The 17,903-nt window shown below is 44.2% G+C and overlaps 1 protein-coding gene across 1 annotated transcript; it reads right to left on the reverse strand.

The window, feature by feature from the left end:
- Positions 1–705: 705 nt before the first annotated feature.
- On the reverse strand, positions 706–16,704 carry Cenph (centromere protein H). The gene is made up of 7 exons (XM_036207402.1): positions 16,538–16,704; positions 11,592–11,666; positions 8,059–8,115; positions 5,398–5,461; positions 4,781–4,832; positions 2,529–2,692; positions 706–1,164 (listed from the first exon to the last, which is right to left on the reverse strand). Exons 1-7 carry the CDS (start codon positions 16,654–16,656, stop codon positions 1,072–1,074), a joined length of 624 nt encoding a protein of 207 aa, XP_036063295.1. The 5' UTR covers positions 16,657–16,704; the 3' UTR covers positions 706–1,071.
- Between the last annotated feature and the right edge of the window lie 1,199 nt (positions 16,705–17,903).

Genomic DNA, 17,903 nt, shown 5'->3' on the forward strand with positions numbered 1-17,903 from the left:
AACAATAATTACAGCTACAAAAAAAAAAAAAAAGACAGAATGCCAGCCAGCCTCTATAAGCAGATCTGCATGGTTCCGTATAGCCTGGCACCTTGATTCGGACAGATTGATGAGGGGTCGCCGGGGGCATAGACCGGAGGGCCGTGAGCCCCCCTTTCCCATGTAACTACCTCATCCAAGGCATTTGTCAAGCGGGCGACACCGTCATGGGCGTGACAACCAACACCTGGCAAGATTTGTTTTTTATATGTATGTGTTTTGCCTGCATGTATATACATGCTCCACATGTATATACCTGGTACCTGGCTGGGGCCAGAAGACGATGTTAGAGTCCCTGGAACTGGGCTTACAGAGGGTTGTGAGCAGCCATGTGGGTGCTGGAAATTATCTGGGTCCTCTGCAACAAAAGCAGCCAGAGATCTTAACCACTGTAAATTTTTTTTTTTTTCCTAACAAATAAAGAGTTGTGGTTTTTTTTTTTTGTTTTTGTTTTTTAAGATTTATTTATTTATTATGTACACAGAAGAGGGCGCCAGATCTCATTACAGATGGTTGTAAGCCACCACGTGGGTGCTGGGAATTGAACTCAGGACCTCTGGAAGAGCAGTCAGTGCTCTTAACCTCTGAGCCATCTCTCCAGGCCGGTAAATTTTTTTTTTTAATTAATAAGACAGTAACACTGATTCTTTTTATTCATTAACTTATAAAATAAAATGCTTGCTAAACAGATAAGGGAAAAAAATAAAAAGTCACAACCTACAACCTTACTTAAACAATCAATGACCCTTTACACTGTGGATGCTTTTCTAATGCTGGCTGACAAACCAATGCACAGATACATCGGGACTACTGGGAAATGGTTGTAAAATGTCCACATTCTGTGACAATTGGACCAGATAGATGCCTTCTTTGTGTTCAGACTCCTGCAGAGCATGCCAGTCACTTTAGTGATCATATTAAAAATAAAACCCTCAGAACTGAAGCATCAGAACAGTTCCAAAACCACTTCTTAATTTCCCATGAACTCTGCTATTTAAATGACAATGTTCAAATGCCAAAGCAGGATTCTTATTAGATGGTGGTGAGATTCTTCTCCAGCTGCAACACAATTTCCCTGAGGGCAGGATCCTCTGCCCAGTTGATTTTACTCCCCAAAATAAGGCCCTGCAATTAAAAGAAAATTAAGTACTTAATTTAACAAGATTTTAACAAATATTTCCTGATTTTTTCCCCCTGGACAGGTTCCATGTAGCCCAGGTGGGAACCAAACTTACTATACATCAACTATACAGCTGAGGATGACCTTGAACTTCTGACCCTCCTGCCTCCACTCACTCAGTGCTGGGGTTACAAGACTCTGCCAATATGTCCAGGTCACGTGGGCTGGGGACCAAACCCAGGGCTTTTTGGCTGCCAGGTGAACACTCTATCAACTGAGAGATATCCCAGTGTCCTTGGACTATCTCATCTAATATTTACTGAGCATCTAGTGGTATGCAGCACTATGATCAGGAGGAAAAAAAGTACCACACCCTCAGTTTCCCACAGCAACAGTGGCATCCTCACCTTGCATAACACTGGATGGTATGTATTCCAGTGTTCACCTGTGGGTCCCCTGGATAGCTTTTACTCATTAAGAATACTTGCAGAGCTCCCCAGACTACAGGGAAAGTACTGTTGCCTGGGGTCAGGCTAACTTAGTACTACCTGTGTGCACTCTCATCCCTCTCTGGTGAAACAGGAACCATAACTAATACATTTTATTTTCAAAAGAGAAAAAAGAGTTTAGTTCATCAACGTTTCAAACCTTTAAGAGCAGTGAAAAACATTTTTATGGCAGACAATGAAGACATGATTAGGATCATAATTAATGAGAATTCTGATCATTACCTTTTGATAAACAATGGCTCAATGAGAATAAATTATTGATTGCAATAATGTTTAGGCAGATTTTAGAAAGTGTTATAATGTTATGCACAAAAATATTAAGAATTTTGGCCTATAGAAGGGACATTCTTGACAGGTGGTAGGGACACATACCTTTAATCCTAGTACTTGGGAGGCAGAGGCAGATGTATCTTTGTGAGTTCAAGGCCAACCTGGTCTACGGAGCGAGTTTCAGAACAGCCACTGATACACAGAGAAATTCTGTCTCACCCCCCCCCCAAACAAAACAAACAAACAAAAACCACAAAAACAAAACAAAAAACCCCTTTTGTTTATATATATATATTTGTTGTTGTTGTTGTTTTTAATCTACATGCCTATCTGCTCACCAGGGCTATTGCCTGGAGGCCAGAAGAGATCAGATCCCTTGGGACTAGAGTTACACATAGTTATGAATTGAACCTGAGTCCTCTGGAGGAGCAGCTTGTGTTCCTATCTAATGAACCAAGTCTCCGGCCCATTTGTTTTTTGAGTCATGGCCTTGAATTCCTGATCCTCCTGCTTTTCTCTCCCAAGTGCTCAGATTACAGGTGTGTGCCCCATGTCCAGCCCCCTCTCTTCTTAATTTGCACAAACATTACCTGGAACACATGCTGAATGACTGTGGTAATCTTTATCTCCGTCTGTAGCTTCTTTTGCATGGTCTTTATCATTTCCGAATTTTCCATAGTGTCCAAATCCTCCTTCTGTTTGCTCTTCTCCGTTTGTATTTCTAAAAGCTTGCTTCTTGAAGTCTGTTTTAATTCTGTTAGGTTCAAAAGAAAACAATATTATATGGCCTGCCTCTGCCTCACTGTGCTGGGATTGAAGGTATGTGCTACCACCACCTGGCATGTTTTGGTTATTTTTGGTTTTTCAAGACAAGGTTTCTCTGTGTAGTCCTGGCTGTCCTGGATCTTGCTCTGTAGACCAGGCTGGCCTCCAACTCATAGAGATCCACCTGCCTCTGCCTCCCAAAAGATGGGAGTAAAGTCGTGCGCCACCACCGCCCGGCATGTTTTGTTTTGTTTTGTTTTGAAGACAGGGTCTCTCTAGGTAGTCCTGGCTGGCCTGGAACTCACTATGTAGACTTACCTACTTAAAGGCATGTGTTCCCATGACCCATAGGAACCAATGAGACAGCCTATACATGTAATCCCAGGCTAGAGTCTGCCTGAGACCTCCATACCAAGGAACATAAACCCCTGCCCTAGGAGGAAGGATTGTAGGGCCAGAGGGATCAAGGACACAGAAAACCGGAGAATCAATTCACCTGGGCTCACAGGGGCTCGCAGAGACTGAACTGCCAACCAGGGAGCCTGCATGGGACTGACCTAGACCCTCTACATGTATGTTACAGTTGTGTAACGTGGTCGTCTTGTGGGACTCCTAACAGTGGGAGCAGGGGCTATCTCTGACTCTGTTATCTCCTTCTAGGACCCTCTCCTCCTACTGGGTTGCCTCATCCAGCCTCAATAGGAGAGGAGGTGCCTAGTCTCATTGCAACGTGATACACCATGGCTGGCCTGCCCTTTTCTGAAGAGAAACCCAGGAGTGGATGGGGGAGGAGAAAAGGGAGGGGAAACTGCAGTCTGGACATAAAAACAAAAACAAGGCAGGGTGGTGGTGGTGGTGGTGGTGGTGGTGGCGGCGGCGGCGGCGGCTCACACCTTTAATCCCAGCACTTGGGAGGCAGAAAGCAGCCTGGACTACAGAGCGAGATCCAGGACAAGCACCAAAACAACACAGAGAAACCGTCTCGAAAAACAAAACAAACAAACAAAGAAATAGACATTTCAATAGTTTCAATTAAAAGGAATCTCCATATATGCCATATATGTACATACACACACATATACATACATATATTTAAATATACATATTTTTTAAAAGTCTTGCTACAAATTCCTGTCTAGCCTGCTGTACACCATGCAGCTCAGGCTGGCTTTTGAACAAGTGGTGAACCTCTGTCCTTTTGAGTGCTAGTACAAAGATGATTTAATAAATTAGGTGCTAAGATTGTGGAAGCATATATAACGATAACTGAGAAATTATGTATACTGTAAATATGTTCATATGGAAAGAATCTACAATGACATACACCAAACTGAAGTCACAAAGAGAGAGGCATGACTTCTTTCTGTATTTTCTCTATCATTTGATTCTTTACTGAGAGAATGTACTCATATTGTAATTAAATTTTTTTTTAAATTTTGAGACAGGCTCTCATGTAATCCAAGCTGGCCTTGAACTCACTATAAAGTAGAACATGACCTGACTTCCTGATCCTTGTGCCTAAGCTTTCAGAGTCCTGGCTTTATGGCACGTGCCGCCATAGCTGACTGTGGTTTAAAGCTCTAAAACAACAAAACCTAAGCAAAATGCATCTCACACCCAATTTCCTTAACCGCCACATTCAGAAATTTCAAAAATTAAATTTATCAGCTGCTGAGAAATCTGTCCCTGTTAAAAGCTAAAGTAGATAAAAATGTGTTCCACAAGTAATTAAATAGTTAAAAGGGCCAGTGAGGCCAGGTGGCAGTAGTGCATGCCTTTAATCCCAGCACTCAGAGGCAGAGGTGAGTTCAAGGCCCGCCTGGTCTACAGAGAGAGTTCTAGGTAAGCCAGGACTATTTCACAGAGAAAACCTGTCTGGAAAACAAATACAAGGGCTAGTGAGACAGATCAGTGAGTAAGGGCCCTTGCTCCTAAGCCTGAGACCAGATGCGGCAGAAGGAAAGACTCTTAAGGGTTGTCACTGACCTCCCCATGAGAGTCTCAGGGGATGTGCATGTGTGTGTGTGCACACACACTCACACACAACTGCAAAAAATTTTAAACATAGTCTACATACGAAGTCTCTTCTTCCTGACATCAAGCAGCTTTTCCTCTAATTCCGAAGACTCCTGTTTATCAAAATGAAATTAAAGCATGTTACTCAATGATAAATTGATAATACATCACTGAGTTTCACATAGTCTGATTTTCTTAAGCTCTAATTTCCCCCTTTTTCTTTATCTTTTCATTTGTGCTTTATTTTGAAACAAATCTCCTATATAGCTGGCCTTGAACTTACTCTGCATGCTGGGATTAGGCAAAGGCATGTCCCACTATACCCAGCTATCTTGCAAATAGCCCAGGCTAGCCTCAGCTCACTATGGAATCAAAAAAGACTGAAGTCTTGATCCCGGTCTCTGCTTCCTCAGTGCTAGGATCACAGACATATGCATTAACACTTGCCCTGAAGCGGAGATTTTCAATTTCCCTATTTCCACAAGGCCAAAGGAAGGGAATAGTCACTTAAATTATGTTGATAATTTGTAACCTCAGTAACAAGTAAGCTCTATGATAAAACAACCTAAGGAAAGCGATCTGCAGACACAGTCCCTCTGAACATTTCAGTCTTGTGTCATAGCAGCAAGATGTCATCAAAATCATGAAAACACACAAGCACCCCATGTGCCAGCTTACTTCCTGTGACTTCATTATCGACGTCTGTAGCTTTAATATGTGCTTCATGTCATCAGTGAGCATGCTGCAAAGGGAACACAAACATGACTTGTTTACTGTAGCTAAAACTAATAAATCTCAGGGCTGAAGAGGTGGGTCAGTGGTTAAGAGTACTCACTGCTCTTGCCAAAGACCCAGTTTGGGTTCCCAGCTAGCACATGACAGATAGCTCACACAATAGTCCAGTTGTACCTCCAGTTCCAGGGATCTGATGCCCTCTTCTGGCCTCTGCAGGCACTGCATGCATGTGGTACACACACATACACACCCACAAACACTTATCCATATCAAGTAATAAAAGTAAACCTTGGGGCTGGGAACGTAGCTTGGTTGGCAGACTGCCTGCCTAGAATGAACAAATTTGAATGAACCATGGTCTAGATTTAATCCCTGACTGCATAAATGGGCATAATGGCCAAAGCCAGCAATTCCTGGACTTGGGAAGGTAAGGCAGGATTTGAGTTTGAAACCAGCGTGTACCACATAATTAGTTCAAGCCCAGCCTGGGCTACATGAAAAGCCCTTGTCTCAAAATCAAAGAAAGAACACAAGAAAACCAATCGCAAAACAACAATAAAAAAAATCACCCACAATTTAATGAGCTATTTGAGCAGCCTAGACCTGGGCTTGGGGCACCCCAGGCTCCAGCAGCTGGGTGCTTTTCTAGAGCCAGGGGACAGAGGAGAAACTTTTGTAACATATTTACTGAAGCCAACTAAAGAAACATTTGGCTGGCTAATGATGCGATTAGAGTGTCTAATTAAGAGTCTGCAGGTGGTTTCTGACCGGCCAAGTGGTTTTACTGTTTACACTGGGCTCCAGCTTGCTCACACAGGAATCTAAGGCACTACCACCCAGGAGTGAGAGATGTATACACTAAAAATGGCCCTATTCAAGTGATTGTTAACAGCTGTAAACTCCAAAAGATACTGCTTGATCTGTTTGAACTTTCTATTTTCATGAGGTACCCGGTATGTATGGTGAGGCTAACTTGATCTGTTTGAACTTTCTATTTTCATGAGGTATCCGGTATGTATGGTGAGGCTAACTTGATCTGTTTGAACTTTCTATTTTCATGAGGTATCCGGTATGTATGGTGAGGCTAACTTGCACTGTGCTCCTTTAACATAAAACTGTTTTGTTTTTAAAATTATTATTATTTTATGTGTATGGGTGTTTCACCTGCATGTATGTGCATGCATCAAATGTGCATAGTGCCCTCAGAAGCCAGAAAATGGCATTGGAGCTGTCATGTGGGTGCTGGGAATTGAACCTGGGTCTTCTGGAAGAGCAGCTAGATCTAACTGCTGAGCCATCTCTCCAGCTTCACTACAAAAGTGTTTTAAGGCTTTGTGAGAGGGCTGAGTAAGTAAGGGTGCCTGCTGCTGAGCCTAAGGAGCCGAGTCCGATCCCTGGACTCTAACGGTGGAGAGATATGACTCCGGCAAGTTGTCCTCTGATCTCCATGGGGGTGTCATACCCACTCACCCCCACATAAAGTGAATAAATACATGTTAAAAAAAATTTTTTTTTTTGAGACAGGATTTCACAAGAGTCAAGACTAGCCTCAAAATAAGAGATCTGCCAACCTCTGCCAACCTCTGCCTCCCCTGAGCTGAGCTTAAGGCATGTGTCTCCACACCTGGCTCTGCAACCTCAGAGTTTAGGATCTGTAATCTGAGTCAGCAGGAATATCAAGAGGGTACAAATCGGCCTGAATGAAGGCATCCGGAAGGGAGAGGTGCCCAGATCCACCCCAGAACCTCTCTGGTGCTCATGGGAGGGTATATTAGATCATAAGAGTTTGAGAGCCTTCGGAAGAAAGACTGCAGATGTGTCCTGAGGGGAGACTTAGGATTTCCAGAACTTTTATTTATACTTCTTAACAAACTCTAAGCAGGACCAGCATCTATCTCCTTCCCTCTTCGGCCCTCCCGCCTGTTCAGTACTGCGGCCGAACTTAGTGTCACACATGCTAGCTAAGGATCTACCAGAGCTACATCCCAGACCTTCCTTTTTTTTTAAACTTTTTATTTTGAGCCAGGGTCTCATTAAGTGGTCCAGGCTATCCTTGAACTCACCTTGTAGCTCAGGCAGGTGAAACAAACTCATTTCTACCCATGAGAAACAAAGAGTGTCCTCTTTTTTTTTTTTCCAAACAGGGTTTCTTTGGAGCCTGTCCTGGAACTCACTCTGTAGTCCAGGCTGTTCTCAAACTCACACAGATCTGCCTGGCTCTGCCTCCCGAGTGCTGGGATTAAAGGCGTGCGCCAGCACTCTCTGGCATAGGAATGTCCTATTTTGTTGAGCTGTTATTCGAGGACCTGAGTTCAATCCCCAGGGCCCATGTATCAAGAGAAAACTCAGTGACTCCTTCAAGGTTTCCTCACACACACTTCTTTTTTTTCTAAGTTTTTTGAGACAGGGTCTCTCTCTACATAGCCCTAGTTGTCCTGGAAATCACTTAATAGATCAGGCTGGCCTCAAACTCACAGAGGTCCTCCTGCCTCTGCCTCCCAGTGCTGGGACGTTTTTTTTTTAAAGTTACAATCTAAAATCATTTGCATACCTCCCTTAGTGTCCCCTTTCTTTCCAAATCCAGGAAAAAGTAAAAAGTCATACCTACTCTCAACGCCCACCTTTTCCATGTTATTTTTAAGTGCAGCTGCAAGTTTCATCCTAAAAAACAAGAAAAAGAAAACATTAAATAACAAAAAAGAAAATACATTATTATTATTATTTTTATTTATTTTTTGTTTTTTTCGAGACAGGGTTTCTCTGCGTAGCTTTTCGCCTTTCCTGGATCTCACTCTGTAGCCCAGGCTGGCCCCGAACTCACAGAGATCCACCTGCCTCTGCCTCCCGAGTGCTGGGATTACAGGCGTGCACTACCACCGCCCAGCGAAAATACATCTTAGAGAAAAAGCCTGTATTGTACAGAACAAGTAACATTTATAAGGCATTAAAATTTTTTAGAAGAATAACAAGATTGATTTCCCTTCAAATATACACAAAACAGTATATTTTAAAACAGCATTGCTTAGGAAATATTATTTTTAAAAAAATATCTTGGTTATCATTTATTTAAGCATACACGTGTATGTTTGCACATGAGTGGAGAGGACAGAGGGTGTCAGATTGCCTAGAGAAGGAGTTACAGGCAGCTGTGAGCTGCCAGATATGGGTGCTGGGAACTGAACTCAGGGCCTGCTAGGAATTGAATGCAAGTCCTCCACAAGAAGGGCTTGTGCTTTTAACCACTGAGCCATCACTCCAACCCCAGGGAATATTCTAAAGTAAAGAATTAAATCATGGAAGTAAGAAAGAGCAGCCAAGCCTTGTGGACATCAGCATGGGCCTGCTGAGGAGATGCAGGGGGTATGGCTGGAAACGTTACACCCTTTTCCCCATCTGACACAGGTCTCATGTAGCCTAGACTGGCCTCAAACTCTTTTTCAGCTGAGGATGACCTTGAACTTCTGATCCTCCTGCCTCTACATGCTCTTGCACCACCACACCAGCTTGACTGTGAATATCAAAGCACGCCACTTTAAGCCGGCAGAGAGCCACGCAAGACACTGGACTTCATCTCTACCACCACGCACACACAAAAGGCACAGCAAGGCATAGTGGATATATGCCTGTCGTCCCTACCATTCAGGAGGCAGGAGGACCTAGAGTTGGAGGCAAATTTGAACTGGGTGAGAGAATGGGCAATTAAGTGCACTGGTAGCAGAGTTTACTTTCCTTTCCTCTCTATATAACTAGTCAAAATAGCTTGAATTACTTTTTTCATGTATTTCTCTGTGTGTGTGTGTGTGTGTGTGTGTGTGTGTGTGTGTGTGTGTGTGTGATGCACAAGCCAGGGCACACAGGTGAAGGTCAGAGAACAACCTGTAGGAGCTGATTCTCTCTGTCCACCCATGCTGGTTCTAGGGGTCAAGCTCAGGTCATCAGACTCGTCAGCAAGCCCCTTTAGAACTTAAAGTAATCTGGAAAGGCCAAAACTACAAAGTAGTAGTTATAAGAGTCATTCATTTTCAATTACTAAATCACAAGGCTGTTAGTGGTCATGTTTGTCTATTAATATACATCACCATAGGGAGACATGCTAAGACATTCGTCATTTGCAATCTGATCACTATAAGAATATAATGGGGGCTGGAGAGATGGCTCAGAGGTTAAGAGTACTAACTGCTCTTCCAGAGGTCCTTGAGTTCAATTCCCAGCAACCACATGGTGGCTCCCAACCATCTGTAATGAGATCTGACGCCCTCTTCTGGCATGCAGCCAGGACACTGTATACATAATAAATAAAAAATTAAAATTAAAATAAAAAAAAAGAATATAATAGAAGGTACACAGGGGTTGGGGATTTAGCTCAGTGGTAGAGCACTTGCCTAGCAAGCGCAAGGCCCTGGGTTCGGTCCTCAGCTCCAGAAAAAAAAAAAAGTACACAAAGTGGCCACAGTGTCACTAAGAGACAGAATTTTAGGGAATTACTTTCATGTATGCAGTCTTGTCACTGACAGAAAATTCCTACACAGTGCATGGATACTGTACTTAGCACAGAGCTTATGATGTTGTATTTATATTCAAACCCCTATTCAAATATACTTACAAATACCAATCTAGAGCTAGACACACTCGATATGCCTATAATCCCAGAACTCAGCAGGATAAAGGAGGTTTTATGAATTCCAGGCCCAGGAACTTATCTCTAAATACAATATAACACAAACCGAACAAAAATGAAAACCTCAAATGCAAAACCAGTAATTAAAGCATATTTAAACTTTATAACAAGGGAAGCGGCCCTCTCCAGTTATCCCAGAATGCAGATGGATGAGGCAGAAGGACTTCTGTAAGTTTTAGGTCAATTTGAACTGCATACCAATTTCCAGACTAGCCTGGGTTATAGGGTGAGACCCTGTCTCAAAACAACTTTATGACAAGTCTATGTGTTAACAGTTACTGAAATAAATGGATCTATGTAACGCTTTTAAACACCAATGTGGAGGCTGGAGAGATGGCTCAGAGGTTAAGAGCACTGACTGCTCTTCCAGAGGTCCCGAGATCAATTCCCAGCAACCACATGGTGGCTTACAACCATCTGTAATGAGATCTGTGATATGAAGTCACAACATGCCCACACGGTTGGGCATGCTTGGTGGACCTAGACACTCCCGCCTAGTTATTTCTGGTTCAAAACAGCCATTTCTGGGTCAAAACATCTCGCGTGACTAGGACTCCGTGGCTTTGCATGGTTGCGTAAAGCGCATGCAGCCATGTAATCTACGCACATGGAGTAGCCACATAAGTTCCTGTATGCATGTGTGGCCTACCCTTTATAAAGCCAGCATCATTTTGCACAGGTCTCTCCCCACTTTCTCTTGACCATGTGTGTTTCCCACAGGCCTGTTCACATCTGTCTCTTTTCTCCTATCTTAATAAAAACTCTTCTGTGGATTTGTCGTGTTTTGGGACGTTTCCTCACAGGGTAAGAGCGCCAAATAACTAACAATCTGGTGCCCTCTTCTGGCCTGTAGTCATACATGCTGCATACATATTAAATAAATAAATAAATAAATGAATGAATGAATAAATCTTAAACACCAATGTGTTTGAAATTCTCCACTAACTTCATGAAGACTCCTTATCATCCCTATTTTACATACCTTCTTCAAAGGAAGACACTGATGAATAATCTAACTCTTCTCTCAAGGTTAGCAGTTTCTGTAACATTACCTAATCATCTTTTTTGTCCCCTCTCTTCTCTTCCTGTGCCCTTCCCTTTTTTGGAGGTAGGGTCTCACTACTTAGTCATGGCTGTCCTGGAACTTGCTATGTAGACCAGGCTAACCTTGAACTCAAAAGGATCCACCTACCCCTGCATTCAGAGTTCCAACCATTCCCAGCTTCCCCTCCCTCTCCACCCTCCATGTAAAGATAGGATCTCCCTGTGCAGCCAAGGTTGGCTTTGAACTCATGACCCTCCAGCTTCAGCCTCTTGAGTGCTGGGATCACTGGCTGTGGCTGGCTTCCTAATCATCATTTGATTCAGCTTAGTTAAAAAAAAAATCCCCTCAAATGTCTCCCCATGCTCATTTTTGCATTTAGTTCACAATTCTTAGTAGTATTAAGGTAAAAGTTACCTGTTTAGTGCAAGATTTTTCATTTCAAAATTACTTTTTACATCTTCAATTTCATTTTCCAGGTCTTCAATTTTACTGTTAAAGAAACATGAACCAAAGAATGTCAGTCAAAGTTGTTACTGAAATTCGTATCAAGTAAATATGAATTTAAAAGGTTGGGGAAAAAGTTGAACGTCTCTATCTGAACAGAAGAAAACTACAGGCTCACCACACCGGGGCCTATCCACACAGCTAGTGTGCTGATGGCTGACTTTCTTCACGAAGCAAGATCTAGACAGTGTAGGGGGATGCCAGACAGCAGAGAAGCAACACCCTCCCAACAAAGGCTTGATTTATTCATTTGGAATCATAAAGGAAAAGAAAGACAGCATTGTAACATGCACTGTATGATCAAATCTTAGTAAAAGCCGCACAGATAAAATATTAAAATATGACGTACAATTCAATTTGTTTTTCTTGCATGATCTGTTCTGGAGTTTTTTCTTCATCTACAAGTAAAAAGTTTAAGTCAGCAACAATTTTATTTCAATGAATATTTAATGTGTGTGTGCATATGAGGGAATACATATGACAGTCAGAGAACATCTTGTCAGTCAATTCTCCCCTCCACCACATGGGTTCTAGGCATTGAACCCAGATGTCAGCTTATTTGGCAAGCACTTTAACCAGCTGAGCCACCTTGCTGCAAACCCTCACCTACCCGCTCTGTCCCCATTTCATAACTATCTTGCATGTTTCTTTGTTTACCTGTTTTGCTACACAGAATGTACACAAACAACTTGTTTTTCTCTTGAGACAGCATATCTCGGGCTAGCTCAGGCTAGCCCGGAACTCAACGTGGAAATTAGGCTGGCCTCAAACTTACAGAGATTCAACACTCTCTACCTCTTGAATACTGGAATTAAAGGCCTGAGAAAAACAACTTTTTGTAAAGCTGATTTTCTTCCCAAGAATACCACTCATCTGGAGCCTGGACACAGCTCAGCGTTTAAAAGCACTGGCTGCTCTTGTAGAGGATCTGGCTTCAATTCTCACTACCCAGATCACAACCTCTGCAACTCCAGTTCCAGGGGGCCCAATACCCTCTTTGGCTTTACGGTACAGACATACAACAGGCAAAACACATGCACATGTAATAAAAATAAGTAAATGATTTTTAAAACAAACAGCACTCATCAGCAAACAAAAAGCTTGTTTGAGAATGACACCACTTACTTGCGTCAATCATCGACCTGTACTCTGAGAGCTGCTGTTTAGTCTGTGCCCTCAGCCTGCAAGTTCAAACACAGGGCAGACAGGAAGGTGTTCATGGACGGCCGTTACAATCATCATGCAATACATGAAACTTGACACTGACTGACGTCTTTGCCTTTGGCCTCATAAGATGGAACAGAATGGGAAAAGGGCATGTTGGAGAAAAAGTTAAAAATGTCATTCTTACACACATTAATAGGCCTGACGGAAATGGAAACTGCTAAAAGTAGGTAACCAAAAGTGATGACACCCCCAAACTCGACTAGTGTTACAGGCTGTAATATTTTCGGGAGGGGATGGAAAGATGGCTCAGCCATTAAATGGGTACTGCTCTTGTAGGAGGGCATAAGTTTGGTTCCCATCACCAACACCTGTGGTGGGTATTGTGTTCCCTGGAATATTGTGTGTTCCCCGAAATAAACATATCTGGGGTCAGAGAACAGACAGCCACTAAAACAGAGCCAGAAATGGTGGCTAGAAATTGGGAAGAGTAAGCCATAACAGAAGTTGGGTGGTGGTGGTGGTGGTGGTGGTGGTGGTGGTGGTGGTGGTGGTGCATGCCTCACCTTTAATCCCAGCACTTGGGCGGCAGAGCTAGCCAGATCTCTGAGTTCAAGGCCACTTTAGAAACAGCTAAGCATGACGACCCATGCCTTTAATCCCAGAAACCCAACCTTTAATCCCAGGGAGTGGGGGCAGAAAGAGAAAGGTATATAAGGCGTGAGGACCAGGAACTAAAGGAGTAAAGCATGTAGTTAAGCAAAGCATTTGGATGGTTAAGCGTTCAGGCTTTGGAGCAACACAGTTCAGCTGAGATTCATGTGGGGGAGGACTCAGAAGCTTCCAGCCTGAGGAAACAGGATCACCTGAGGAACTAGCAAGGTGAGATAGCTGTGGCTTGTTCTGTCTCTGATCTTCCAGCAATCACCCCAATAACTGGCCTCAGGTTTGAGTTTCATTAATAAGAATACTTAAGATTCCTACTACAAACACCAGCAGTTCATAATCAACTGCAAGTCCAGCTCCTGGAGGAATTTGCCACCTCTGACGTCCAGGGCATACATTTGCATGTATAACGCACAGACACAGACACATACACCTAACCAAAAATAATGAAAATTTCTTTTCTTCTCTCTCTCTCTCTCTCTCTCAAGACAGGGTTTCTCTGTGTAGCCCTGGCTATCCTGGAACTCACTCTGTAGACCAGGCTGGCCTCAAACTTAGATATAAGCCTGCCTCTGCCTCCCAAATGTTAGGATTAAAGGCATTTGCCACCTCCACCCCCTCAGTTTTGAAAATACATCTTTAAAAAAAAATCATAAAATCTTATAAAGCATTTTTAGTAAATACAAAAAAGGGAACAAAAACATAACTTGTGTAGAGGTAAGTAATTAATGTTTAGTAGTTTTTTTTTTTTTTTAAAGTTCTATTATTCCTAATCCAAAGTCAAACATAAAATAATAGGGAAAAAGCTGAGAATGGTAACCCATGCTTCTGGTGCCAGCTGCACAGTCCTGAGGTCATCTTCAGAGACCCGTCTCAGCACACCTAAGAAACACCTGACAGATGATGAAAGCCTACACTCCAGCATGTTCTTTAAATGACAAAGTTCCCAATGACAACAACAATTTCACACCAGGTACCAGGATAGTCATCCCAGTGACCTGGAGGGCGGAGGGAGGAGGACAGAGCCAGGGCGGGCCTGCGGGCTTCAGAGCACGTTCAAAACCAGTCTTGGCAACTTATCAAATTCAATCTCAAAATAAAAAGTCAGATGGGCTGTTAATGTGGTTCAGTTTAGAGTGCTTGCCTAATATGCTTCAGGCCCCAGGTTCAATCATTACTACTGCCAAAAACAACCTCACCTTCGACTAGTTGTTACAGATTAGAGAAACACTCAAAGTTTCCTCTTCAGATGAAATGGGAAGAAGTCGTCCTGTTTAGAGGCAGGCAGACAGACAGACAATGTGTTGCAGGATGTTTGATCACACTGTGAACCCCGACACTGTGTTATTTACTGTGAAAGCTTGTTTCTGGTTGTGGTGTGGCTCAGTCCTAGCACACACGATTACTCTGAGAGCTTTCTGTTTGAATATTGTAACCAAGATTAAATGAAGTGAACTCAGGGAAAACCACAGAGAGTAGGAAGGAGTCGGGAGGACGGATAGAAAGACACAGAGGAAGAGAAGGGAGGGACACTCAGTTTGGGGGGTCTTGTCTGAGATGGTGTGTGAGAAAGTGAAGGTTTCTGGGACCTCCGATGAGCAGGAAGGTCAGCTGGGCGCTTTCTCCGCCTCTCTGAGCTAGCAGGCTTTCACTCCAGCATCTGGCTCCCAAGTAAAAGTCAAACGATTGAGATTTTGTTTAAAACACACATGCCTTTGGTGTTGGTGTTGGGCATGGTGGCTAATGTCTATAATTCTCTCACCCTGAAGGCAGCGGCAGAGGCAGAGGCAGGAGGATTACTCCAAATTCAAGGTTAGCCTGGCATATATAGTTATAGCCTGCCAGTGCTACACAGCTAGACCCTGTCTCAAAAATTCAAACAAGTCTCTTTGTTAATGACTTTTTTTTCTTCTTCTTTTGGTTTTTCCCGAGACAGGGTTTCTCTGTAGCTTTGGAGCCTGTCCTGGACTAGCTCTGTAGACCAGGCTGGCCTCGAACTCACAGAGATCCACCTGTCTCTGCCTCCCGAGTGCTGGGATTACAGGCGTGCGCCACCACCGCCCGGCGTTAATGACTTTTAAAGTCTGCAAAACACTTTATTATTATTTTTTCCTGTAAAGAACCAGATAGCAAATAACTTAGGATTCAGGAGCCATACAGTCTGTCTTTAACTACTTATCTCTGCTCCTGTAGCAGAAAACTGTGTCCCAATAAAACTTTATGAGCATTAACATTTGGATTTCACGTGTTGTGAAATATTTTTGGCTCCCATCCTTATTTAAACACGGAAGAACTACGCTGAAGCCCAGTGGTACAGCACTTGCTACGCATACACCAGACTCTGGGTCCCATCTCCAGTACCAAAAGACAGCTTTTCTTAGGAGAGCAGCAGAGTGGATTTGGTCCACCTTGGGCTGAATCAGCTCCTTGACATCAAATTTCCCCTAGAAACTGCTGAGTGGAGAGCATATTAAACACCATCCTAGTAGAATGATAAACAAAGAAGCTTCTGGGCGTTAAGGGTTTTAGCCATAAAAGGTGGTTTGGGTCGGGTGGTGGTGGCACACGCCTTAATCCCAGCACTCAGGAGGCAGAGACAGGAGAAGCTCTGTGTTCGAGGCCAGCCTGGTCTACGGAGTTCCAGGACAGCCAGGGCTACACCGAGAAACCCTGTCTTGAAAACCCAAAAGAAAAAAACTGCCGCCGCCCCCACTTCTTGTAGCTTGGCTTGGATGTACGTACGGCTCAACCGGGCGGGACCACAGAGGCAAGACAGGACAGGAGGGCAGGTTCGAAGCCTAGCTAAGGACGGAGCACTGCGCTAAGCATTCCTCAGAATGTCTCACCTAACCCTCGCCCCCGGCGGCCCTGCGCGCAGGGCATCCTTTGCTCCTCCCCCCACTGTCGAGCTGAAAGCGGTTCAACTAATAATGCAGTCAGGCTCGAAGCCATACGAGTCAGCCAGAGAGAGTCTGAATTTGAACCCTGGGCCTCCTGAGCCAGGAGGAGATGCCGGGCGGGAGCACCTGAGCAGCAGGCGGATGCGGTCCTCGGTGTTGCCCTCCGCGGCCTGCGGCACATCCCTCACCACTCCGCGGTCCTCCACCCCGGCCGCAGCCCCCGGCTGCTCCATGGCAGAGGCCATTACGTCTGATCTCTACCGGAACATCCGAGCGTGTCTTCCCGCCACGAAATTGACACCCGGAAGTAACCGTTTCGTCCCGCCCCTTCCGCCCTAAAGCCCCACCTTCTGCCGCTCCCTGCATCGGGTTGCCGTGGTTACTGCGCCGCGTTCTTTTCTCTGGTTTCCCTGGAGAAATAGACTCGGTTCTCCTAAACGCTCACCGACACACGCGGTCGATTCGAAGCCTTTGGAGATGCAGCTTAGTGGTAGAGCGCTTACCTAGCAAGTATAATCCCCTGCGATCGACCCAGCACCGAGCCAGCGGCGGTAATCCGGGAATAATTTATCTCAAACTAAGAGTGGCCCGGAGGGAGAGAAGCTCTGGCCTAAACAGATGTCAACAGTAGTCCTGCCTGGGTGCTGTTATTGCCCCTCCTGCTACCACACTACAGGTCTGGGTTTGGAGGATGAGCATGCCCTGCAGAATGCGATGTGTGAACCGTCTGATTGTAGGTGACTGCAGAGGCCTGGAGGCATCAGATTCCCTCCAGAACTGGAGTTACCGGCAGTTGTGAGCCACTTGATGTGGGTGCTGAGAATTGAACCTGGGTCTCTCCAGCTTCTGCTCTCCCCTCCTCCTTTAATTTTTTTGAGAGTGGATCTGATGAAGCTCAGAACTGGTCTTGAACTCCCAATCTCCAGCCTCCACCTTCCAAGTGCTGAGTGAGAATGACGTGGAGTCAGTCTCTTGCAGTATTGTACTGAAAAAAAAAAAATCTCTTGCAGTGTTGGGAACAAGTCTACGGTCCCTCAGTTAGGGAACTTCATCCCCAGTCGCTATTAGACTTTTGTTCATTGGCCCTAAGGTCCATATCTCTGGTTTTAGTGAAGAAATGAATACATCAAGGAGGAAGGGCTGGCACATGGTCCCCAGAGTTCCCAGGCCATACCCACGGTCTTTCAATTCTTTGCATTGGAACTCCATTCAGCTACCACCGAGATTCCCAGCAGAAAGAAGGGAGGAAGCCTGCAATCCCAAAACTGGGGCAGCTGAGGCAAGAAGAGTTCAAGACCAGCCTGGGATACACAGTAAGTACCTGGACAGAGTACATGGCAAGATTCTGTTTGCAGGATGGGGAGTATGGTTGAAATTGGAAATCATTGAGAATTGGGTGCCTAACTTGACAGGCTACAACTGAGCCTTGAAGTCGAGGAATGGAGAAAATGCTGGACCTATATAAATGAGTGATTGACATGTAAGTTTTTCA

This window comes from Onychomys torridus, chromosome 15, assembly GCF_903995425.1.
Source record: "Onychomys torridus chromosome 15, mOncTor1.1, whole genome shotgun sequence".
Taxonomy (NCBI): domain Eukaryota; kingdom Metazoa; phylum Chordata; class Mammalia; order Rodentia; family Cricetidae; genus Onychomys; species Onychomys torridus.